The 27,000-nt window shown below is 43.0% G+C and overlaps 1 protein-coding gene across 1 annotated transcript in view; it reads left to right on the forward strand.

Moving 5' to 3' along the window:
* The window catches only part of pacrg (PARK2 co-regulated), a 196,707-nt gene that overhangs the window by 119,323 nt on the left and 50,384 nt on the right, over positions 1-27,000 (forward strand). The window contains exons 6-7 of the mRNA XM_086127804.1: positions 16,454-16,625; positions 25,848-25,997. Coding sequence (XP_085983930.1) covers positions 16,454-16,625; positions 25,848-25,997 — 322 coding nt within the window. The remainder of the gene's footprint in view (positions 1-16,453; positions 16,626-25,847; positions 25,998-27,000) is intronic.

A 27,000-nucleotide genomic window follows, 5' to 3' on the forward strand; every position in this document is an offset into this window, starting at 1 on the left:
ACGAGATGGCGCTACGCTAAAGGAAATATAATACAATACAGCTTTATCCATATCGAGCTTTCACAACCGCTGCAGCTGTAACAAAGCGCTTTACCGAACATTTAAAATGCTACGTCTAAGATATCAGAATATTGATCATATCTAAGTGGCATCATATTATAAGGCGTCCTGTTAAAAGAAAATTGAATGCTTTGAGGTGCGCCTTATAGTCTGGAAAATACGGTAACCATTTTTTTTCTAATTCTAATTTTTGAAGTGTAAATGTGGAGTCGGTTCTCAAACCCCACTCCCCCAAAGGCAATTAATTTGACGCCAAAAATTGTTCAAAATATTACTAACCCAATTTTACCGCAGAAAAAAAATCATTAGTGAATAGCTCACATTCATGAAAACATTTTTTTTAAACCTCAGGATTTGTGTTAAAATCTACTACCATAATTGCTACTAAAACCATAATTATTAGCCAGTCCTTTCCCACCAGAATTGAGTAAGAGTCGTAGTCGTAGAAACTTGACAGACAACTAATTGGACAAAACGATTATTCAAATCGACTAACACCCGAATTAGTATTAACAAGAGTATTAAAATGATTTGACCACAGTTAAACTGTGAAATCTGTTCTCCCCAGAATTAAATGAAATCTTGACATTGTTTGACCCCTCAAAAATGCAATTTCTTTGACCGAAGACTGAATTAAAATCTTCTCATTTGTGTCAACAATCATAATACGATCAGAGTGTAACTGTGCAGTCTCTTCCCACCATAACTGCATCGGATTTGGAACAATTAGTGGAAAACTGACGTTTTTGCGGGGTTTACATAGTGCCCAAGCAAGCACTTAAACCTGACCGAGGAAGACTTTGTACAAGTCATCGGCTGAACTGCTATTATTCTTCAACCGGTCCTTCACTGACATCGCACTTTTAGTGGGCACGCCAATATTCAAGCAAGGATTATACCCTAGCCTGCCTCCCGGCTTTAATTGGTTAAGATAAATGTCTCAAGGCCCAAAGCTGAGTTTAAGCCACACAATTAGTCAAGTGCTCTTATTGAATTTCCCTGAAAACCTCAAGTACCGGTACCCATAAACAACCTTTGAAGGATGACACTATCGTACTGTATAAATGCGTATTTAGAGAAAAGGACGTGCCGGATTAAAAAAAAAAAAAAAGAAAAGAAAATCACCCCAGTACTCCATATACTTTGCAATTACCACGTGTAATAGCCTGTAAAAATCCTAATATCCATCCAGCCACTTGGAAAGACGAAAGAAATGGCCATGACCACTTAGCCTAGTTTCTGTGGCCTCTTCCTGGCCATGACAGACGGCCCTGTCTCCAAAGCGGGAGGAAATAATATGAACAATAATTCATTCAAAGGCCGCCGTGTATCCTTCCTTCCTTTCTGGTGACCGGCTTCTCCCGCTGGCTTCACCCTGACTATTCCTCCAGCCGTGTTGGCATTAACCTCGGCTGTATAAGAAGGGGTAGTAGACGCTGCATCTTGGAGGCAAAACACACTTCCGCCTAGTTCAATCTTTAGCATTCGGCACAAAGATTTAGATACAGTGATTGTTCCATTTTATTTTCACACTTTCAGGGACGGCGGTTACTACAATGGACAGCTTATCATGTTAACGGGTTACAGAGTGCGTGAAAGGGTTAATGGGATGGGAGAATTTCTCAGCCGGCACGTTTCGCCAGCGGTTAGCGTGGCTGCCTCACAGTTCTGAGGTTCTGGGTTTGAGTCTTGTTTCCAACTGTCTAATGTCCTCCCTGCATTTCCTGCAACAATCAAACGAAACCTATGCGCTATTTAGAGTCTTCAGTAAACCTAACCTCTGGCCCAACTTGTCGCTCTCTGAATTGAGTTTGTGAAATGTAATTGCTAACCGCTAGCACGTTCATGGCGTTTTCCATCTGGGTTTTTTTTTTTTGCATTAGCATTAAGCTAGGGTTAGGCCATTCTTTTAATGGGCATCTCGTTGCGATAAATGAACAATATGTAAATCTCTTTTATTCTTAGTTTTACAATCAACTTCAACTGGGGGTGGCATTAAACAGCCTGAAGCCTCTATTTGAAGAACTGTTCACCAAATTGCTGCTTATTGTGACACGAGATGGACTGAATTCAGTGAAACCAATTACACAGCTCCCGACTGAAATTTGTGCTTGAGAGCCAAAGCAAAAAAAAAAAAAAAAAAAAGATATCGGCCAAATGACAAGCTTGTGTCTCTTGTAACAGTGGGTCACTCATACCTCAAGGCACTGCTGTAATATTTGGTGAAATTTATTTTCAAGGCCAAAGCGTGGCAATATTCATACTCGATAGTTTGCAAGGTCTTCTGTTTTGCTGCTGTCAAACTTATAACAAACGTGAGCACCCACGTGACCGGAAACATGCAATTGTTGACAGATAGTTGGAACAGAGAGTACAAAAACAACCTTGTGCCATGAGCCAAATGCTGCTTCACCAAGAGAAAGACATTATGATCTGACCACGCATTTCTTGTAGTAGCTAGTTCTGGTAAAATTGCATTCCGAAATAGTCGAGCAATCTAAGCTGGATGTTCGAACGAAGCTGAGGCCTGGCTGTGTTCTCATTGGTGTCACACATCTACAGGATGTCCAATCTTCCAAGCGGAGATTTCTCACTGCGACACCAATTTCCAAATTTGCTGCCCACTCCACTCGGAGCCTAAGCACCAGCTCCGGCGCAATCATCCTCCCAGTGTTGCGCCTGAAAGAAGCATGGCAACGCTCTGGCCCATCCTGCGGCTCCCTGATAAGCTCTGACTTACTTCCTACATGTGGGTCAGCGAGACTGGGAGAGACACAGCTTGTATTGCCTTTTTGTAATTACAGCTGTCGGGCTGCTCACATTCTGGCTCTTCCTTCCTTCGCCGCTCCTTTTTTTCCAGACTGGAAGTGGACACGTGGATATGATTGTTCTGGCGCATAAACAAAAACCAAACGCAATGCCCTTGCTGTATCTTTGAGCTCTTTCCATCTCATCAACATGCATTCACTAACTGGAAGTAGTGCTAGACAGCGCTATATATAGCACTATAGAGTGGTACCTCTCCTGACGAACTTTGGCAAATCCGCCATGCTGCCATTAATAAGATTCAACTAGCATATTTTCCGACAAGCTGACAGTGTGCCTTCTAATCCGATGCGCCTTATATGTGGATCAATATTCAGATTTCTTGGACGTAGTATTCTCTAAAGCACTTTGTTCTAGCTGCACCTGTTGTGAAAGCGCTATATAAATAAAGCTGTACTGCATTGTATTGTATTCCCATTAGCGTAGCTCCATCTAGTGGATGCATAACGCAACCTATAGTGCAGAAAATACAGTAATCTAAATTATATCTTTTGTTTGCGATATTGTTGAATTTCTTCCCTGATAAGCTTCAAAACAACGGGAACCCCGTAGGCGTGTTAGTCTTAGCTTGTTGTTGACCAAATTGGACTACGTAAAGGAAATGAACCGAGCACCAGCATCACCATACAATCTTGTATGTGATGTCGTTCCAAAGATTGTCGCTCCGACGTCTCCGTACGACACTTTTTGTTGCTGACAGGGTGCCTTTTCCTCTACAGAGTTGTGTTGCTTCAATTAGCTCAAGCTGACGTGCAGGGAACCTGAGCCAGGTAGTGGAACGAGGCGAGTAAAGCTCTTTACCGTGAATTGGAAAGGAAACACAAGCAAGGCCCGCAGCCAAACACATCATTCCGGAATTGGCGGCCAGAGAACTGACGTCGCTGCAAGAATGACAGGAAGTACTTTGTCGAGATTTTGCGCCCAAGAGAGGAACGGAATGCACAATTACCTGTGGGGGGAGTTTCTATACATGGGAGGATGAAGCGCATCTGAAAATGGATGGATGTATTGTCTGGAAGTTAAATTGTCTTCTTGGTGCATGAAAACTTTGTTTTCGTATTGATGCGGCGATACAAAAGCGTACATTTGTGTACCAAGGACTATTCCACGATTCAAACCGTGGGGTTGAAAGTAACCCAAATTGGGTGAAATAGCTAACCCAGGGCTGGGTCCAAAAAGGACCAAGCTCATGCTGGCTTATTTATGTGTTAAGAACTCATTTTGCTGCCAGTAGCTCCATTTTGCAACAACTCGTCTCATTTGACATCATCTTCTTCTTTTGGGTGTTGCTCGATACATCGTTTGTATGTGATTGACCAATGCTCATGAGGATTTTGTGGGACATTGTACAACCCCCTCCCCAAACCAAAACTGCATATTTCAACTGAGCCAACACCCCTGATACGATGCACTTCCCAATCTCCTTTTCAGATCTGAAAATCTCAAATTTTCTGCCTTGTGTGCAAGTCATCAGTTCTATTGGTTGGTCCTGGTTCAACCTTGCAAGCCGCACCTCCCTTTCGTCCGGCATGTTTTGCTCCCAAAGTACCCCTTTTTTTCCCCCAGTCATTTCTCATTCTTTTTCAGTCTGCAAGCCTTGTTTCAAATTGTGCCGTGGTCGGAAGATGTCGCCTTGCTTCGCTCTGGATTATTAATGTTGATCGCAAAAGATGGCGGTTAGTCAGTATTCGTTCCATTTAAATGGGTGTCTGGAATGAGGCTTTAGTTCCTGTGACATTTCGAAAGCTACCTTTCATCTTGTTGAAAAAAGGCCTTCACATACATAAATCAGCTTTGTGAAAAAAAATTGCTTTTTTTTTTCTCCATTTTTGCTTTTAGATCTATTTTGTCAAAGGCTTCAGGAGAATGAGGAATGCTGGGAATAAGACACTATCATCAGTTTTTATTCCTGCCACTGGATGATGTGGTGTCCATTTCACGAGTGGGTTTTTTTTTCCCGTCATAAGCTTTTTCTTGTACTCTTCCCTCCACTAATTGCTTTAATCTGGATCACCAACTCCAAGATGACCTACCACGCATTTAACTGGAAAGCCACATTTCCAGTAAACTCGATACTCTCCTCAGAAGGAAATGGAAATGTGAAGCCTTTATTTTTGCTGTCCACTGAAAATGTTGAATGTGAGAAAAGAGATCAACATTTCATCTTTTATTTCCAGGTAATTAAACTGGAACAAAAGTATTGGAATGTGGGATTGGCAAGTGTGTTTGGGTTTTTCCTGGGAAGACTTCACATATATTCGGAGGAAGTGGAACCAACATGAAAACCTAAGAGTGGAAAACATATTCAGAATCCCCCCCCACCTCCCCCCAAAAATGTAATCCGCTTCAGTCATAGCCCCCCCTCCCCACCCCCAAAAACCCCCATAATCTGATTATCAGACCTTTTTTTTTTAAAGAAATGGCATTAATTTAGCAGGATTTTTAGTACGGTGAGCGAGCCATCAATATACTCAAATGAAATAATTCATCCATCCATCCATTTTCTGAACCGCTTTATCCTCACAAGGGTCATGGGGCGTGCTGGAGCCTATCCTCCTATCTTCGGGCAGTAGGCGGGGGACACCCTGAACCGGTTGCCAACCATCTCACACCTAGGGACAATTTAGACTGTTTAATCAGCCTGCCATGCATGTTTTTGGAATGTGTGAGGAAACCGGAGTACCCGGAGAAAACCCACACAGGCACGGGGAGAACATGCAAACTCCACACAGGAAGACCGGAGCTGGAATCTAACCCACGACCTCTGCACTGTGAGGTCGACGCGCTAACCACTCCAACGCCGGGCCGCCTTCTAATGAAATGATAAAAAGTAAAATACAAAGAAACGTGTGCGCTGTCAATCATTCAGACTGCTGGTTACCAAAATTGTATGGCCTCTGGCAGAATGATTGTGGTCATCTACAATTAGCTTTTCCCCCCTTGACACCCGACCCACCTCCATCACCACCACCTCAGTCCCTAAAATAGAAGCGTGCGGAATAAGCGATCTTCCACGCTTCTGTGTTTTACCCTCTGCCAAGCCCATCTTAAGGACCGTCTTTTCCTCTCACTCTCCCTTACATCCGTGAATTGTGGCGAGCTCTTTGGAGTGTGGGGCCCTCTTTGATCTGTAGTCCAGAACGCAAGATGAGACTCATCCACTCGCAGGAACAAGAACATCCCATTACTGTCTGGAAACGGACGCCGCTGCACTCAAAAGCAGCGCTGCCTTTTGCGCACCGGTTCATTGTAGCGTGCCCTGAAGCTCCCTCACTGATGGATTGAATGCTTCTTATGCATGTCACTGTTTTATGAAAATGACAGATTTGCAATGATGTATGGTGAACAAGGAATGATCTATTTCTTCCGGATTTACACCTCACCATCACCCAATGCCCCTGCCCCCACTCCATTCCCCCGTTCTTGTAATTTCCGCCCCATGCTCACAGCCTGAGAAAATCTGCCACGTTATCGTAAACAGAGCGTACATTTGTCTTGGTTGCCATTGTTTGGGCCGCATGCACAAAATTATCGGGGCTCATTCATCACGCGTGACGCTGAAAATGAGCACATTTGTTTGAACGTTTTATGATGATTCTTCCGTACGGTTTGAGCCGCGCGAATGAGATTTATCAAAGACACGGCCGGCAGTCGACGCAACACGTTTGGCTGAAAAAAGCACGATTGCGTTTGCAATTTTTGCGTGTTATCGGCACACTCACGTTTCATTGCCATTAAGAGAAGCCATTGCACATGGAAGAAAAATGTAGCTCAGGTTCATTGCATTCTTCTTTTTATTATTACTGTGTTTTTATTGTCTATATTTTAGAGAGCAACCATGTCTGAGTGTATTGCTCATTTGGTGTAAACTCCAAACACAGATTTGCTGTTACTGTAGATAGAGTTCTCTACAGTGGAACTTCTAAAATTTAACCAAAAAAAAAAAAAGCATTGTAGGTTGCTCGTTGAAACCTTTCCCATAGGAACGATGGCAATTTGTTGTATTTGCAACATGTGCGGCCGCACAAGGTTGCATTTCTTGCGAGAAAACTGCTTGGTGCCATGATTTTCTATCGTCTGACATGTGGAGACATTAAAAAGTGTTTTTATGGATGTTGCTCATAAACGTAAGAGATTTATCAATGTCAAAGGAGTATGTCAACTTAATTGAAGATCTCTGTATTATCTTTGATGCACATTCTGTTCATAGGATGCTGTTTATTGTTAAATTAAGCATATTGTACTGAGCAGCCAGGACAGAGATGACAGCTTAAAAAAAAAAGTTATTTAGACCCTGACTAAGATGAGCTCACACGGAAAATCTCATGGTTTTGCGCGATCGAAGCTGAAGTGGACATTTATTTGCCTTCTATACGGTGGAATAAATAAAATTGAGGTATGTCCCATTCCTCTTCTTTAGTTGTCAAGTATATCATCCTAATAAGATAAAGCTTTCCATGGTCATCATCACATTTTTCTTCTTTGCCATCATTTTTTTTTCTTTTTTCCTTTTGTCAGAAATACCGAACACGTTTAATATTAAAGATGTCAGCCTGACCCATTCTAAGTCTCATTATTGGGACAAATCCACTCCTGGCACACCACAGACAGAAGGGTAATCTTATCGGACAATGTTATGAGACATAAGATAGTTGGGTGTTTGATATCCTTGGTCAGGCACGATTTCATTTACGGTATGACTGGTACCAAGCCTAAGACTGAAGACTGATGACTCCAAAAAAATTGACAAAACAAGTCCGCTTCAATTAGTTTTCCATCTCCAGTCTTGGAAATATTCCCACAACTCTACTTTTGTCCTTTTTTAACTGAAAAAGAGTATTCAGAGACACGAAACACAATAAAAAGATCATGGCTTATCTGTAATTGCTTCGTGCCCTCTTGTAATCAGGCATACCTGTACATCTAATATGATCTATTGCGCTGGCATTTTCTCCCTGCTAACCATCGTAGGCATGTGCCATTGATTACCACATCCATGCAGGAAAACAAATAATTGCGACAGCTTCTGCCGCTCACAATCAACCAATGATGGATGATCCGCTTCCATCGCTAACGGGGAAAAATATCATCTGTCCACAGGGACCCTTGTCTGCGGAAGTACTTTGGAGTGTCCACATTTGAATCTTCTGTATGATAAATGAGAGGCGGGCGACGCTTGTAGCCTGCAAGGTGCAAGTCCTCTGGCTCAACAAATGTAGAAAAAGCAGATAAGCCGACTGTGTCTCTGCTTGTTGTCAGGCTCCCCTTGGACCCCCAAAGCTAGATAACAAAAGCCCTCGGATCAATCAGACCTGTCAATGGCGGGCCGTGGATTAGAGGGGGTGATTTGGTGGCTTAATTGGAGGGGAAAATGCTGATTACGCCTCACTCTCTTTGACTTGATTACGCCTCCGCCTGTGTGTTGTGTGTTGTGAAGACTCGGTCGTTGAGCTGTAATCAGTGGAACCTGAGAGCAGGGGGCGTGGCTCCTTTAATCACACCGTTAGCCTGCTCGCTACGTCAGGACCCTCCCTGACGGCTTTTTGTTTTGGCCACCTGGGTGGAAGTATGCATCTGCGTGCACGTCTCATCAATCAATTGATTATCATGTTTATCCCTCATAGTAACACGAGTGTCCCTCAAGGCGTATATCCAGAGCCCTTGCTTTTCTTCCTCCATACTAAATATCCATATCATGCGATACAATATCATGGCTTCTTCTATTAGGTGTGAGAAATATGATTGAGATTTCTCGAAAAAAAAGTACATTTCTCAGTGGATAAGCGGTTATACAAACCATGAAGCCTTCTGAAGGTCAAAAAAGGACATCATTATTCAAATAGAGATGGAGGCAAGCGAAAGCAAAAATGAATTGATGCATTGCCACCGACATTGGTATGAAATCATACTGTAAAGCTGGCTATCACTTCATTTAATGGTATAATTATGAAAAAGGTAAAAATCAGTTGGCCTATATATGCCTTACATGAGGTAGGTGGTTTAATTTTCGCCTAAGGTAAAGATTTGTACTCGCCTCGATGGCGTCATCATATCTGACTTTATGTGAAAAGGGCTTCAAGCACCCCTGTTTTTTAACCAGCCCCGAGCTGGTGTGCCCATCACCCTGCTTTCCTGGCTCCTCGGGAACATTCGTTGGAATGTTCGCTGTGAAGCGACCTTGTGCCACAGCAGCTAGTTACTGGATAGCGAGCGCGACTAATCACTGTCCCACTACGGTGGACAGCCACTTCTATAAATAACTAATTCCTGCCATCTTAACGCAGAATCAGCTCCATTTCTGTATTTTTATTGCTACAGGAGGACGTTGGTAGCACGGTATACTCATCAGAAGTCTGGCTGGAACCATTTCATAGCGGACGGTAACCAACTTCATACCGCAACAAGTAAATTACGAATTTACTTGTTAATTTGCTTCCTAGCTATACAGTAATCACACGCGAGAAATGAATGAGTCAATTATAGCATATGTCAGCCAATAGGAGCCCCTCTGAGGTCAAAAGTATTTTAATATTTGGTATCCCTAAATATTAGAAATAACATTTATTGCAGTCTTTGCTGAATTCTTAATCTTATATTTTGAGAGCTAGCTAGCCTCGTTAGCTGAGCTGGCTAAACTTGCCAAGCGCTGCCGTTAGTGACTTGACCTCATGCCAGTAGCGTAACATTAGGATTTTGATTTCACAGAATTACAAGATTTGTTTTACAGCTAATGCAAGTACATTGCACAGTTTCTTCGTCCTTCTAATTGGCATGTGTAAATTCGAGGACATATTTTGGCCTACTTCCATCTCGGCTGTAGAAGGTACCATACAATAATGCACAGCACCACACAATGAACACAAACTGTGCTGCAGTCACTGTCTTTATTCGGCTACTTTACCTTTAAAACTGGAGCAGGATTTTTGACAGTTGTCTTCTTCCTTCCTATCCATTCATCCATCCATCCGCTTCCCCTCCAAGCATTACATGTCATTGTTTTCGCCCTCCCCAAAGCACCCCTTGTTTATGCTCCTTTCAATCACTGTCACCATCAGGACCTCGCTCGAGACTCCAATCGTCCCGTGTCACCGAGGTTTGGGCAGATTATGTGCTGCACCGATGAAAACGCAGCAATTTAGTGCCTTGCAGACAGTTTGAAATGTGTGTACTTGTCTTCTTGTTTATGGAATGGGACAAACTCAACTCCCCATTTTTCCCAAGACAGAAGTTGTGAAACTACCCAGTTAATCGTACATTTTATGACAGTTTGTGTAAATGCGGCACTCGTCTGCAAAGATCAAGCCCGCAGCAAAGTCATGCAGACTTAAAAGCGCTTGCTTAATACACAGCCGACACTGAAAGAATTTCAGTTTTGAGGAACGGGAGAATAGAACACAAACCATTCAGTTTCATCTGTTTGTCAATGCACAGGAACGGTCTGCACCCGTTTATTTCTTACTAAAGCATTTTCAAGACGGTCTTTACCAAAGATTTAGGGCTTGGACTCCCGATAACTTCTCATGGTTGGTACACCTCTCTCTCCCCGGCAGAAAAAAAATAAAAATAAAATGCAGTTGAACCCTTTCATGCACAAATAATAATAACCTACATCAGGATTTTATTTCCTGTTTTCTTTAGGCTGCCATGAATCAAGCTTTTTTTTTTCTGCAGTCAAATCAAGTTACCGTGCACTCTTTGAGCAGAGACTCGAAATGAGGGCTCCAGCTGGGCGTCAAACAACAACTGTCAAACATGTACAGAACTACTGATAGTAGAATCTAGTTCTCACAGGTCCCTGTTCGGGAAGAGAACTTGCTTAGAGAATAAGTGACTCCGAGAAGTGTCAGCGCTTCTCATCTGTGTTTTCTCAAGAACATATCACTGATGACTGATGGGAATCCGTGTCTTATTTTTTGTGCCTCGCCCGAGTTGTGTTATTTCGATGCATTGCTCGTTGTAGTTCAGGCTAACCTTTGTCCAATGAGTTTGTAATGATATGAAACTGCCATGTTCTCACTCGTTTAATAGTTAGCTCTCTTGACAGCTGTCACTCGAGAGACGCAGTAAACCCAATCAAACACGCTCACCCAAACACACACGTCATTTGTCATGTTTTTCTTTGCATTTTCAATACTGCCCTATAGCCTGCCTTGCTAACAGACGTGACTCACGCCCACTGTGGCAAAGCAGCGCGGCATCTTATCGCATGGTCGCACATACACACATACGAGTACGCGACGAGGCGATGCATTTTCACCCGCCCACGCGCGCATTCGCACATGCTTCTGCACACAATCCCGCCTGGCCGTTGTGTATTTAAAGTGGCATCCTGCTGCTCTCCAGTGTCTGCCAACGGCCTGCCTTCCCGAAGCCGAGGGCTCGCTTGGCATTCTTCCCCGCTGATCACAGTAGACTTGCAGGTGTTTGTGTGTCCGAGGGCTAATTGCTGCTACCTGCCTCTGCGGCGCTTCCATTGACGCCCCTGGACTCCGATGGGCGGGGGGATACACACAGGCATGTGAAGACAAACAAACCCGGGGCGAGCGATCGATAGCTGATACAAGACGAGGCCGTCAAGCGCCGTTGATTAAGCGCGTGTGAAGGTGTTTGCCGAGCGTCCGCGTGCCAGCGCTGATGTGCGCGTGTTCCCTAATTGGATTGTGATTTTGATCAAGAGCCTTGCCGACTCCAGAGGCGTCTTCGGAAGATGCCCGAGCAATTATTGCCATAGGTTGGCAGCTTCGCAACATGCTAGCTGAGACAATCTCGTACATCCAACTCTAGCTCACCTTCAAGCTCGTTAAAAGTGGAATTCGAACAATATTTTTTGGGGAAAATAGACCCAAAATTTATCATGGCATGTTGACTTATAAGTGTATGACACTCATTTGTTCCGTCACCAAGCTCCTAACTAAATTCACTACATCCAGTCAACATTCCCCATTGAAATGAGTTGAACTACCATGAATCTGTTCCAGCTACCCAAAAAAACCCCACAAAATTTTTATTTATTTGTTTTTGAAATGTAGTCAAGTGGACCGCCCCATACTTGCAGTGTGGCACCTGCCGATTCTCATATTGACAGAAGGAAAAAAGATATCTAATTATTTCAATATTTCTGAACATTTTTTTAATATATATTTTTATTTTGTAATATTTGTTTCTTCTTTTTTCAAATTAGATTTCAACGGATGTCAATTCTACACAAATTTTTGCAGTTTGCAGGCCGGCCTAAATCTCCCGCAAATAGCACTTGTTGGTAGGACCAGACTGATCTGGATTTTTTGAGACAGTTGTCGATTCTGACATTTGGCAGAATAAAATTCTGATATCCAATTAATTGACGAATCAACCAAAAACAATCAATATTCAATGACTAAAATAACTTTTTTTTGAAACATTAATGCTTTCAACAATAAATTTATGAATTACAAGCAGAACACATGACAGTTTTAGGTTTTTTTTTGGCAATACTTTGTCCTGCGGTAATGAGATGTTTTGATTTTGTTTTTTTTCCCAATTTTATTTTTTTGGAGGTTGGACGGGTGATTGAATCTGATTCTTTTTTTTCCCTATGCTGTAATTGTTGAAAAACAAAACAATGGGCAAAAAAAATAAATAAAATTGCCAATTTTAAAAACGCTAATATCCGCTGATTAAATTGTTCAGGCCTGCGACCCAAGTGAGGATAAGCAGCTCATATAATAAATCGTCCAGCAATGAATTGGTCAGTTCCTCTTCATTGGTGAGGAGGAAATTCAAGTCACATTCCGAAGTATGCTTTGTGTTGCACACCACTCACACTGAAGAACCAGATTCCACACACGCATGCATGCATGGGGAGATTCCCAGTGAAACTGCGAGTTGTCATTGTTTACATTTTTGTCTGTAGTGAAACTCAAATCTGTGTTCTCAGATTCCAAAGCTCCCCAAATTCTGCCTTTCTGTTTCATGTAGTCAGGTCGTATGATTGTGTTGTTTGTTTTTGTTGTTGGTTCGTTTGGAGTAAGTCCTAAATAAGATTCTTTCCTGCGTGCCATGAAGGTTCACCCCGTAGCACGGAATATGGAACTGCAGCTTTTGTCTCTTTGCTGCTTCTTCTACGTGGACTCATGTTTGCTTTTGTTCTCGTCCTGACTCACAATGACAATCTTGACCAAGCGCAGGGAAAGGTCAAGGTTGGCCGGCAAATTGCCTCAAAGCAATCAGCCAGTGTCGCCATCTTGCCATCTCTCCATCCTGCCTCCTTCCGTCATCTCTTTTGTTTACCCTCACGGTGGGAAGGAAGGAGGAGGTTTGTGGGGAGTGGGGAGGGGGGGGGGGTTTCTATTCCTGCTTTTGAAGTCCCAATGACTTGAAAGCATCATTGCCTGGGTGACATTTGAGCACGGAGCAGTGTGAAACTGCAGGCTGTGTGTATGTGCGTGTGTGTTTGTTTGTTTGTGTGCATGTGCAAGTATTTGTGTGTGTGTGTGTGTGTGTATGTGTGTGTGGCTTCGTGGCTGTTTCAGCTGTCCTCTGGGTCTCTGAGGGGGGGGGGGCTATTTGCTTTTGCAGCAGAGGGATTGCCTTTCATCACACGAAAAGCAGCATCCGCCCTTCCACCTCTAACCCTCACACCCAACAATCGTGCCGCTGGGACGCCGCACCACAGCTGAAGCCGCGTTAAAAATACACACTTGGTAACTCGAGCCACTGTACGGCCAACTGACACATTTAACATTTTGGGTTATTTCTTCGTGCTGCGTTCAAGGACTTTGGTGCAGCTGTTGTTGGCTGTCTTCATTGTGTGTAGCCATTCTTTATTTTCAACTGCTCATACCTCATATATACTCTATCTATCTACCTATACAGTGCTACTGACATCTTGCTGTCATCTTCAAATTCATTTCTGAAGTAAGCACATAGTATAGTGTAGGCGTCTGTTTATACATTAGTATACAATCAAATGCATTTGGGTAGACTATTCATTGCTACATACAATGCTGCCGACTGTTCTTGCCGCTTTCATGTTCACTTTGTTGTATATTTTTATTGGATTGGATACACCTTTATTGACAGATTGTCACTTAGCTCTGCATGCGCTATATAATTGTTTTTAATATATAGGGGTTTATCATTCACACCCTCACGTGTAGTATTTATTGATAGGTTTGGTTTTTTTTGCGCCATAAAATCCTGCTCTTCTAATGCTCCTTATTATTGCCTCATCAGAATCAGAATCATCTTTATTGGCCAAGTATGTAGAACACACAAGGAATTTGTCTCCGGTATAACACGCTGCATTAGTATCATCGTAAACAACAAAATCATTGAACCATTTTAGAGTGACCAGTAGCAGTATTTGTAGTACAAGAAGAGTGACTACGTCAGTGACTGTTTAAGGAGTTAATGGCTAGAGGGAAGAAGCTGTTTAAGTGTCTACTGGATTTGGTGCGCATGGATCTGTAGCGTCTGCCTGAGGGGAGTAGCTGGAAAAGGTGGTGGGCAGGGTGCGGGGGATCTAGGAGGATTTTCCGTGCCCTTGTCTTGATTCTTGCAGTGTGCAAGTCCTCAAGAGGTAGGGCGGTGCCAATGATTTTTTCCGCCGTCCTAACTGTCCGTTGAAGTCGGATTTTGTCCTTTTTTGTGGCGGCCCCAAACCAAACCGTGATGGAAGAACACAGGATTGATTCGATGACTGCCGTGTAGAACTGTCGTAGCACCTCTTGTGGCAGGCCATGCTTCCTCAGCAGCCTCAGGAAGTACATCCTCTGCCGGGCCCTTTTCAGGATGGAGATGGTGTTGACTTCCCACTTCATGTCCTGGGAGACTGTGATTCCCAGGAACTTGAAGGTCTCGACGGTTGACACAGGGCAGTTGGATAGTGTGAGGGGCAACTGTGGAGAAGGATGTTTCCTGAAGTCCACGATCATCTCTACAGTCTTGAGCGTGTTCAGCCCGAGGTTGTGTCGGCTGCACCAGAGCTCCAGCTGCTCCACTTGTTGGCGGTACGCAGACTCGTCGCCGTCTTTGATGAGACCGATGACCGTGGTGTCGTCTGCGAACTTTATGAGTTTGACAGCTGGATCTGTTGAGGTGCAATCGTTTGTGTCGAGGGAGAAGAGCAGTGGAGAGAGGACACATCCCTGTGGGGCTCCAGTGCTGGTGGTGCGTATTGATGATGTTGTTGCTCCCAGTCTCACCTGTTGTGTCCGTCCCGTCAGGAAGCTGAGGATCCACTGGCAGATCGTAGGGGACACACCGAGGTGGAGAAGTTTGGGGGTGAGGAGTTCCGGGATGATGGTGTTGAACGCAGAGCTGAAATCCACAAACAGAATCCTTGCGTAGGTCCCTGTGCTGTCGAGGTGCTCGAGGATGTAGTGCAGACCTATGTTGACTGCGTCTTCCACAGACCTGTTTGCCCGGTAGGCAAACTGGAGAGGGCCCAGCAGGGGTCCGGTGACGTTCTTTAGGTGGTTCAGCACAAGGCGTTCAAAGGACTTCATGACCACAGACGTCAGGGCGACAGGCCTATAGTCGTTCAGTTCCGATGTTGCCGATTTCTTGGGAACTGGGATGATGGTAGACTGTTTGAAGCAGGATGGGACCTCACACAGCTCCAGGGATCTGTTGAAGATTTGTGTGAAGACCGGAGCCAGCTGGTCAGTGCAGACTTTCAGGCAGGAGGGGGACACTTTGTCGGGCCCCGCAGCTTTCTTGATCTTCTGCTGCTTGAAGAGCCGTCTCACGTCCTGTTCGTGGATCTGTAGTGGAGGAAAAGAGGGTGGGGGGGTAGGTAGAGTGGTTTCTGGTAGAGGTGTGTGTGTGTGGGAAATGGGGGTGTCCTTTTCAAATCGGCAAAAAAACATGTTTAGTTCATTAGCAAGACCCTTATTGTTCACTGTTTGGGGGGGGTGGCATTCTATAGTTAGTGATTGCTTTCAGGCCATTCCATACAGATGCAGAGTCGTTAGCAGAGAACTGGTTTTTCAGCCTCTCTGCATAGCTTCTCTTAGCGATGTTAATTTCCTTTGTCAATTGGTTTCGGGCGTGTTTGTACAGTGCCCGATCTCCACTTCTAAATGCGGCCTCTTTCTCTTTCCTGAGTTGTTGTGAGTACATACATAGATATTGTTGCGTTTTTGATTCTTGTGTGGGGCAACAGTTCATTTCGCTGGTGTCAAGCTGGACTTTCCCCTTCGCTGAGCTAATTAAGGCTTATTTTGGTCCATTCCATGCGCCTTTCTTTCTGTCTCTGTTGCAAAATGGTGTGAGCAGGTGTTAGCGTGTCAGCTCACACAAGGCCACATGTCTCTGCGTGGTGATCCTGAACAGCTGGCCCCAGCCAGAGTGTATGCATATGTCGCACATATGTTTATGTGTAATGTGGCCTGCAACTAACAGTGGATCTTGACAAATGTCTCACATTTACAATTGAATTCGTCTGTTCTTGCTTATGCTTGCTACTTTTCGATGTGTTCAAAGATGTCTACGGTTTCTTGTCATGGTTGCGTCTGATATGTACTGCCTGTGATGAATTGAGTTTCGCTGTACTGTATTATAATTGCGAAATGTACCCCGCCAGGTGGAGATCGAGAGGCTGGACTACCACCATTTCCTACCACTGCTCTTCGACGGTTTATGCGAGACTGCCCACCCTTACGAGTTCTTTGCCCGTCAGGGCATCCATGACTTACTGGAGCACGGCGGACCAAAGATTCAGCCAGTCATCCCGCAGCTCATCATCCCCATCAAGAGTGAGTGAGGGGAGGGGGGCGATACTTCCTTTGAGGTTTTATTATATGGCTTAAGCACAAAGGTACTCCTGATCTTTTTTGTGAATCCCCTTTGAGGCTTCAAAAAAAAGTTCAACTACATTCTGCAATCATATGTGTACTGGTGTAAATATACATATTTTAAGGGGTCTGAAATAAAAGTTGCCCCTGGAAAGTTAGAAAGAAGTACAGGTCGTCTGTCATTATGGTTTAATGGTGTTATTTTCTGGCGTTCTCCTTCCTGAACAAACTTCTCCTAGACGAGAGAAGAAAGAATGCTGTGAAATGTACAGGCAGTCAGCCATTTTGGTTTGGATGTTATTTTCCGGCTGGTACTTTGCCATTTCCACCAGTGGTTCCTGAACTAACGAACATAATTTTCGGACGAGAAGTCGCTTGGGAGTATAAGTTGCACCAGTCAAAAAAAAAAAAAGACATGAAATAACACAATAACATGAGAAAGAAAAAACAAAAGCTCGTGAGTATAAGTCACATTTTGGGGGGAAAAAAACCTATAGCTTGGATGCACACCCCAAATCACCGTCCCCTATTTGTGGGTGAGTTTGGCAATACAGTCCACATGTGCACTGCTTCACTCGACACATTCGGAAACTCAGAGCGTCGTTCAAATGTGTCGTTTGGTTATACAGAGTGCCCCAAAAAAGTAGTGCTTGGGCATAATGCATCAGGCAGTTGAGAAGGAAGCAGTTCCAACATGAAATGCTGATTGGCTGCGTTTGGAAATTAATTGGGAGAGGGGCGCGCTTCTCCCGACATCCACACGCTCAGAGTGATGTCTGGGTCACAGAATGAATTTCCAAACAAGTTCTGGTTGGATGAAACCTCCGCTTCCAACTTACGGGAAAGTTTTCCCTTTTAGTTTAAAATGGCTTACCTTTACTCGACTCCTATGTGACATCGTGGCCAAAGTTTCAATCCTGTTCAGTTCTTGCGTCTTTTAGTGCCCTAAAAAGAAAATCCTTGTGGCGGAAGCCACATGCTCACCTATCGATACCTCACACATTGGTTGCCATGACAAATGCTAATTCTTCTTCCATTTCTTCTTTTCATTTATTTTGGCAGTTGGAAAATACTCTTGGTGTACATCACATGACTAGCCAAATTATCAAAAAAATGCGTCTGAAAAATACAGTACTTTTTTTTGGCCACTCCCAGTTGTCATAACTGAACTAACTCACCTCATCGAGTTTCACTCTTCATGCATTCACCTATTTGCGTCTTTTTCCTTGGAAGCAATTCTCAGCTATCTGCTGAAAATGAGCAGTTTTTGTGCTCTTTCTCTGATGTCACAAGCGTCACCAAATTATAAGTCCAAAAATATACAGCCCTAGTTCCTAGCTCAAAGTCAATCTTGCTACATATTGACTTAGTGTCGTAAATATCATTATTTCTTCATGACTGATTGACAGTCTTCTGATCCGCTTCAAGATTTTACCGCATCTTTAATGTAGAATTTCTCTCTTCAATTATTCACTGTTTTGATATGTGGCAATTACCCTTTAATCAGGCCGTTCTCGTCTGTAGCAGATCCAAATTCAACATTTTGTTTGGCAGAGTGATCATCTTTGCGCAACTGTCGTCTCTCCGTTTAGCGCCACATGGTACGTTTTGTCTTTGTTAACCGCCTCTGTTCTAATGATGAGTCATTGTAGTTTTGTTTTCCTTGTAGCAGTTCGTGTCTAGATAATTAGTGGTCTTCACAATTAGTGTTTTAAAGGCCTCCATGATGTTATCCGATCACGTTAAAAAATTAAAAAACATTTTTTTCTTCCAATGCATTTCAGTGTGTGCCACTTATGCGCACATTTTTGCTATTTGCGTGCCGACGCGGTCTCGTCCACAAATACCAAACAGCAGGTGTCGACTATGGCTGGAATGAATTTCCCCCGTCTCATGCATTCACACTGCGACACTTTCTATCGTTACCACACTAACGGCCACGTGAGGTCCTTTCACGGGGTAGCGGTCGTATCTTTTACTATTCTTACGCAAACCACGAGGGTCAGCTGGAACAAGTGGCTTTTAAAAGCATGCTCGATAATCTTCTGCGAATGGTGCCGCCTACTTCTTTTAACTGTGTAGTTGCCGCGTGCGCCTGTTTCACGTTACCACGTGTACACACTCGAGCCGTCCGACTGAGGGAAAGGTCACATCTCAAGGTGGAGAACCTTCAAAATAGACTATAGAACTACAGCATGTGGGGAGGGCAACAAACCGTGGGTAGACAAAGAGGTTGTTGGGATCCAGCATTTTTTAGGACTCACAAAATGTTTCTTTTGCAGGACACCGCTGCCAAGTGGTGTGCCATTCTCAAAGTGGCAGCCTGTAAAGTAGCAGCACCCCGTGAGTCCGGGATAGCGTTCATGTCGCGGCCAGTTGGCTTGTGATGTGCACGTGAAGTAGCGTGCTGTTCACTGGCGAGCTTTTCTGGGCTTTTTTATATCAGCCAGTAGCGGTTATGCTTTTGGCCAAATGCTATTTAACTCATTCAATCCCAGCCATTTTCACTGGAGCAACCCCCTCAATCCCAGTGTTTTACTGGATTTTGACTGATCTTGCAAGGCCCACAGAATATTTCGTTCTAATGCTATATAAACATGGAGCCTACCAAAATAAAGTTTGGACTCTCTTCTCTCAGCAGACCAAAAAAATTGTTTCTATCTTTTTCCATTCTTCAGCAATCGGCATAACAAAATGGCAACATTTCATGAAAATGGCGATTCCTGGACAAAAAACGGAGAAAAAGAGCTTTGAGCACGTGAGGCACCACTGCCACGTACTGGTTGCTTTTTTACATGATTTACAATGCAAACGGCTTATTCTCATTCACAGATTACATCAGACCCTCCTCCTTTCTATGACGCTAAAAAAAGACTTAGACGTACAAGTACGTCCTTGGTAGGCGGGGCCTAATTTTAAAAAGACGTACAAGTACGTATTGTGGAATGAAAGGGTTAAGTGAGCATCATTTGGGTATGTCACTGATATGCAACGGTTGTACTGGGCTGCCAGAAGCTTTGCTATGTCATACTAAGTTCCACCAATTCACGTATGTTACGGAACAGCTTACCTTCGTAAACTGAGGTTCCATTTTACCTAGAAGTAAATTTGATGAAATGCTATACTTTTAACCCTTCCATGCACCTTGTAACCTGATCACACGATAAGCTGTCCACTGTAGTAACCGCCATCCCAGAAAGGGTTCAATATTATTTGGCTCTTATGTCTGCTTATGACACACATTCAGATCACTGGATGCGCCCACTTTGCACACACATTAGTCTATGGATTGAAAGCCCTCAGCAGCCTCGCCCATTTACATTTGGGGAGCCCGAGCAAAGGTGAGCGCTGCTGGTGAAAAGCTATACTTTGCGCTGCTAATGGAATTTTAAATGACCCACTCCTTATTAACTTTTGGGTTATTAAAAAAAAAAAAAGCCTTGTTTCGCCATCTGCAAGGCAGCAATCCGTGTGCCTGGTGTGGATTAATCACAAGGGAGGAAAAGGAGGATAGCAAAAAAAAAAAAAAGCTGTCTCCAGTCCAAAATGGCAACATATATATTTTTCCTCTTCTGCTGACGTTAATACACCTTCAATGTGGCTGCCAGACTCTTATCTGCACAGCCACCAAGTCGTGTCAGGCTCTGGTGAATTTTGATGATGAATGCAGGTCACCCGGTGGGAATACACAATGAAGTGTTCCTCGCCTGACGTTACAGTATCATGAATTCTCCGAGACTCCACTTTCCCTACCGCTGTACACCTTCCCTTTAGCCTTAAAGCAGCAATTATGTCGTTAAGTTTCCCTTCAAATCTTGAAATGCAAGATGGTAGACAATCACAATCCCATCAGTCACCCCCCCCCCCCCCCGTTCTCAACAGACAAATGCATGACTCCCTCTAATCGGGCCCTTTTTCCAATCAGGTAAAAGCAAATTGCTAAACAGGTGAAGAATTTCAACTGATTTGATTTTGGACTAACAAATAGCAATAATTAGGGGGTATAAGTCAAAGTGTCACTCTGACGTGCCTGCCCTCCCCGCACGATATTGGGTGCATACATGTTTTACCGTGTAGCCAGCTTCCTCACACATACGCCTCCTTTCTCCGAACTGAAAAATAAAACTAGGTCGTAACTTTAATTTATCCCCTTTCACTTCATCTGTTGTTCACAAACGGATGTTTGAGCTCTGTTGCGAACCAAAACAGCAGCGCTGAAGCCTGTAAACAGCCTCGCAGATTAATTCAAGTGCACAATATTAAAGAACGATCTTGTGGGATGCAGAGGCACCATCATGAATGACAAATACCGTTCCAGTTGACCCTGACGTCCGGTCGCTTCACGACGTGACCGTATGGGATATTCAACATATTTGTATATTTAGCAAGTCGCTGGGTTTATCCTTAAGAGAGAAAATAAACAATTTCAGAAACCGACCTAGGGGGTTGTTTTTCCATTTGTTAGTTTGCAAGATTAAAAACTTGCTCCGAAAATGAGTTTCTCAAAACTTTTTGGAGGGTAAAGAATGGGAAGAAAATATATTTTGGTGCGGATCCAAGATGTATTTTTTTTTTTTCCAGTTATAATTACGCTCACTGTGAATAATGCATTAAAGGCATAATTCCAGTATGCGAACAGTAGCAGGTGCTTCTACAAAGTTGTAATTTGGCGCTGATCCAAATTTGGAGCATCATTCTGGTTGGTGATTTATTCACCTTGGATTTTTTAAAAATCTTTTTTTTTTCCCTTCCTCATGGTAGTTCGTCAACACTTTTGTTTCATTCTAAATATGAAACAGGGTCTGGCGTGAATGCTCGATTATGCTATTCAGATTTGTCCAGTCACAGGTTTTATAGCAGCAATAATACATCAGTACACTCCTGCACCCCCTGCTTTCGACATTTTTTTTTCCCCACCTCTCTTCCAGCAAAGCAAGAATGCTGATGAATAATTGAACGGTTCTGCGGTCCAAATGTCACAGCAGGGAAAATTGTTTGCGCTGACTGGTAATTAGAATTTTATTGTTTGTTATGTAGGTTTCAAATTCCTGTCATCGCACATTCCACCTTATCACGGTGATGGCGGATATCTGCACGCGTGTCCGTCCGGCGGGAGGGGAGGGAGGAATAGGAGTGGGGGGGATGTATCGAGGAGGAGGTGATGGGATGGCATGGAGTGCAGTGGAATCAGTCACTCAGAATTGCCCAGTGTTGAGCTGAAAACAATAGCGTAGATCTACCTCGAGTTTCATCAATAAATACTAGATTGAAAATAAACGCCTCCCTCAAATATTCCATTTTTGTTCGGACGCAGGCAAGAGTTAACTGTGGAGCCCATACGTTGCCAGCAAAATTATTTTAGTTTAGATGAGTTCCTTGACCGGTATGATGACATGTGGTCCCTCCGCACTGTTGTGCGTATCCCGATTATCGTGTAGTTCCTCAAAAAGTGGTCGTTTTTCAAATAGATGCGTTGCTCTAATTATTTGGGGGATGTGTCATCAACTTAAAAAAACAACGTCTATTTATAGACACCATTGTTCAGACAGGGGCATTTAAGCACTTACTTGTAAGCCTAGTTGATCTCCATTGCTAACCAAAACAGAAGCAACCATTGAGACATGTACAGAGGGTAGTCTTTCACTTCTCAATGAGTGTATTTTCCGCTCTATATCACCTAAAAGCATTCCATTTCGTCAAAAGCCGACAGTGTGCAGAAGCTACAATAGTGGCTGCGGTTGCGTTATGCATCCACTGGATGGAGCTACGCTGAAGGGAATACAATACAATACAATACAATACAATACAGTTATTTATATAAAGCGTTCGCAACCGCTGCAGCTGTAACAAAGCGCTTGACAGAACATTTCAAATACTACGGCCAAGAAATTATAATATTGATCCATATGTAAGGCGCATCGGATTATGCGCCTTATAATGCGGTGCACCCAATATATGAACACTTATAAAATAGGCCAATCATTGAAGGTACGCCTTATACTGCGAAGCGCCTTATAGTGCGGAAAATACGTTATGTCATTCACTCACGGTGAAAAAATACTGCTAAGCCCATTTGATTCCCTTTGCTAACCAAAACAGCAGTAGCTATCTTGTTGTATATAAACTTCCCTGCGTAGTACGAAAGATGATTTTCACCAAAAGCCATTCATTGATCCATTTTTTTTTCTTCCATGAGGAGATGAAACCATGAATGAAATTATCTTTCTCAGACTTCAATGGTGGATCCACGGGGTTTTGCCACCCACTCGGTTTTATGTTATTCCAATCACTGCGTACAAATAAAGGACTCCCACGTCATAGACGCACCCTCCCTTCTGAAGTTGAGTAAATAAACTCCCCCGAAATCCACTTTGCAGTAGTTTGTAGACCTCCAGCACCTTGACCTATTTGACCTCTGGCTCATTCACTTGCCGCCTCACATCTACTGGCTTTGACTCAGCACGGCAGAGATTTGCGACTCTATTGCCACCACGCTCCCCGCCTGCAAGTCTTAATTAATGACGTGCTCGTCTTCATTCATTGAGGATTACAATCGGCATGCTGGGCCACGACTGCAAAGAGTCGTCAAACAGCGCCTGTAAACGCGACAAACACGTTTATCAATCTTTCCATCCATTCTCTGTCGTGCTTAGCCTCGCTAGGGTCATGGTTAAACTGGAGACTATTCCAGCTGACTGGTTGCAGTCACTCACAGGCACACAGAGCTGGCAGAAAAAGTATACACACCCCCTGTTCAAATGCCAAGTTTTTGTGACGTGATAAATAATTTCAAAATATTATTGTTATATTAACATATATTATTTATACAGGTATATATATATATATATATATATATATATATATATAATTATATTATATATATATATATATATATAATTATATTATATATATTATATTATATATATTACATATATATATATATATATATATATTATATTAATGCAAGCTGTAACCCGCTCAACTCAATCTCGGACTACATATTTACACCTACAGTATCTCACACTATCTCTTTGGACAACTGCCATGTTCACAAACATGTTTTATTCGCTTTAGTACTGTTTTATTTATCAGATTTTGACCTGTTTATTTAGTCTTTTTTTTTTTTTTGCATAATATGTTTCCAGCAAGTGCACCCTACGCATGCACAAGCAATCTGATGCACTAGCAGATTCTCTCCACAGAGGTGTGCAGGAAATGACAATGCAATGTTTCTCCAAAGAGAAATGTTTGGTCTCCCACCATATGTTGTCCTCGATGACGCTCTAATTATTAATTAAAGTGGACAAGATGGATTTGTTTTTCATGAGCCATCCAGTCCCACTGCCGTGCAAATTGATGCAATGATAAAAACATATATATATATATATATACAGTATATATACACTAATATATATATATATACTATACATACAAATTTTGTGTTCTGGCTATGTGGATGAAGTTTGGATTCATTGAATTTTCATCCAACTCGTCTGCCTTGCTCCACTAACCCTCATGACGAAGTGTAAAATGACATGAAATTTAGTACGACTATTCTGCCGAGTGTTTGTGCTTGAAATTTGGTTGCAGTTAAAACACGTTTGCGTTTGAAGGACCCCTGGAATTGACCCAAATGTGTGCTTCAAACCGTAATGGCAGCATTCCTCCGACCAAATGTTGCCAAGTGATACTGGCTTCGGGGGCTGAATTTCAGATACCAATGTCAAACCAAATTTTGGAGCTTAAAGCCTTTGAGCTTCAATTTTTACGAGATGTACTGTACGCAACAACAAAGATGAATATTTGAGTATGTGAAAGCCCGCAAAATGGCGATTAATTCCGCCTGCCAAGACAATTTCAAGAATGCCTTTGCACCACATGGGACCCAATATCATAATTACTCCAGGACATATTTAGCAACAAAGGCAAGTAAGTTTTTGCCACTTAAAGGTTGTTTTCCAACCCGTCGCTCTCTCTGTCTGTCACATCCTTTTATGCGCCAACCCGCCCCCGCTGACATTTTGATGTTTTCCCTGCTTTCTTTCACCGAGTTGGTCGTCTGTGATCTCTTCTACCCTTTGACTCTCCCGCCACCTTTTGTTCTCCAGGGTAGCTGGAGATGGAGTTAAGTGCAGCTGAAGGCCAAAATAGCTTTGTGATTGGTTCTTATTAGCTCTGGCTTCCCCAGTGGATTTGCTATCAATGATTGCAGACAAGTCGTTCTCCTCAATGGAAAGAAAATGGGAAGGGAGTGTTTTCTGTCTTTTAGCTAGAGGAAGAATCTGTATTAGGGATGTTATTAAAAAAATAATAAAAAGTGAACATACATAATAGAAATTCATTCCAGAGGCATACTGCTAAATTGTACAGATCCTTTTTTTATTTTTAAAAATGAGCATACTTCACTGTCTTTCACATGCTTATCATAGTTTTGAATTTTTCTTTATAGGTATTTTTTATTTTGTTGGGCATTTTTAATTATTATATTTAATTTTTTTATTACTTTGTATTTTTCAAAAACTCTGCATTTTAGTTACGGTTTTATTAGTTTTAGTTTTAGCTTTAGGTTTTTTGAAATATGGTGCATTTTTTGAGTGCAGGATTACAAAAAGAAATGTCACTGAGTATGGTGAAATAAAGTCAAGTAAACTTCAATTCCCAAATGATGTACATTAGGACAGAAAAAAACGGAACCCCAAAAGCTCATGTATGATATCAATTGACAAAGATGAAAAAGAATTCACTCGAATTAGAGTTTTTTCAAATTTCGTTTTATAAACTTAAAATGTAGTTTCAGTTCGTTGCTATTCACATTGCATCCCTTTTCCCAAATGTTGTGCTTCTACAATCTTAAACCATGTCACAGATGAGCATTGAACATTCTTCCAACATTCTTTTTTGGATAAGAAGTGTACACGTGCATACAGTCATAAATGTAAAAAAAAAACAACAACAAAAAATTGTAAAACTCAGCCTTTACGTGAGCCTATTTCGTTGTCAGACTTAATTGTGTCATGGCTGTGAGTAAGGACTTTCGAGGACGAGCCCTTCTTTTGGGAGTCAAAGAAGAAAAAAAACCTGTTTGATCAAATTCCAACTTTTATGACTGAACTAGCATTCCAATGTTGGTCCAACTTTTATAGCCTTTTGCTTTTTGACCTCGACACAATTTTGGCCTTCCAGACGCCCTGAACACGAGGAACCGCCAGGTGATCTGCACCACCCTGAAAGTTCTGCAGCATCTGGTGATGTCCGGCGACACGGTGGGAGAAACCCTGGTGCCCTACTACCGACAGATCCTCCCCATCCTCAACATCTTCAAGAACATGAACAGTGAGTGCTGACCGTTTGCGTTCCAGTGGAAGCGTGCCGGGATTCCTCATATGTTTAAGCGCACCACGATATTTCGATTCCCCCCCCCCCACACACACACACTTTTGTTCACATTTTTCACAATTTTTGCACAATTTCACACAAGAGCAGTGGAAAAATGTGACAATGTTAAATCGGATGTCTCGCACACAACTGCTCAGTTCTGGTAATTCCTTTTGGTTGACTGAGACAATGATGCAGGGAGACTTTGATTTTTTTTTGTCCACTCGCTGATAAGGATCAGAGTTTTATCTCTGTAAGGAGTCCAACTGCATTGTTTGTCGAGGATTTGTCCTCTCTGAATGCCTCCACCTGGCCGCCACGAGTTCCCAGAGAGATTGTCATCAGATCGGCAGGTCTCATTGTGCGGCGGTGATGTTCGTATTTAGGGGGGGGGGGGGCCTCAGAGGCAGCGACGACACCAAACGCAGCTCGGCGCACAGTCAGTCAGATATAAAGTGTGACATTGTGAATCAATCATTTAAACGCAGCGTTAGCGGGAGAAGACACAAGGCTTTATTCCCTTAATCGATATACAATTTCAATCTTTTGTCTCCCTAATTTGCGTATCTAATCTGTTGTTGAAAGGAAAGGAAGGAGCCTACAAAGATAGCTGTGAAAGACAAAGGGGGTAGGGGGGGAGCCCACCTTATTAGCGCAAGGCCTTATGCAAATCCTCTCAGTAAATTAGCTGTCAAATCAATCCCCTAAACCATTTGGAAGCACGATCTGTTCCGCCGGCGGTCGGCCGAGTGAAGCCCACAAGGAATAGTTTCGCCCGGCCCTGGTAGCTCCAGCGGCCGGCCTCTCCTCCTGCTTCCCCCGGCTCGTCTGCGCAGCAATTAAACCTGAGCCAACTTCTCACCTGGCAGGCGTCCCTGATATTGACCGTTCTCAGTCTGGGCCAGGGGGGAAGCGGCCCGTGTGGCTGCCAGAGCACAGAACCGAATCTGATAAACAAGGT

This window comes from Hippocampus guttulatus, chromosome 13, assembly GCF_054856545.1.
Source record: "Hippocampus guttulatus isolate MCC_2025c chromosome 13, RoL_Hgut_1.0, whole genome shotgun sequence".
In the NCBI taxonomy this organism is placed as follows: Eukaryota; Metazoa; Chordata; class Actinopteri; order Syngnathiformes; family Syngnathidae; genus Hippocampus; species Hippocampus guttulatus.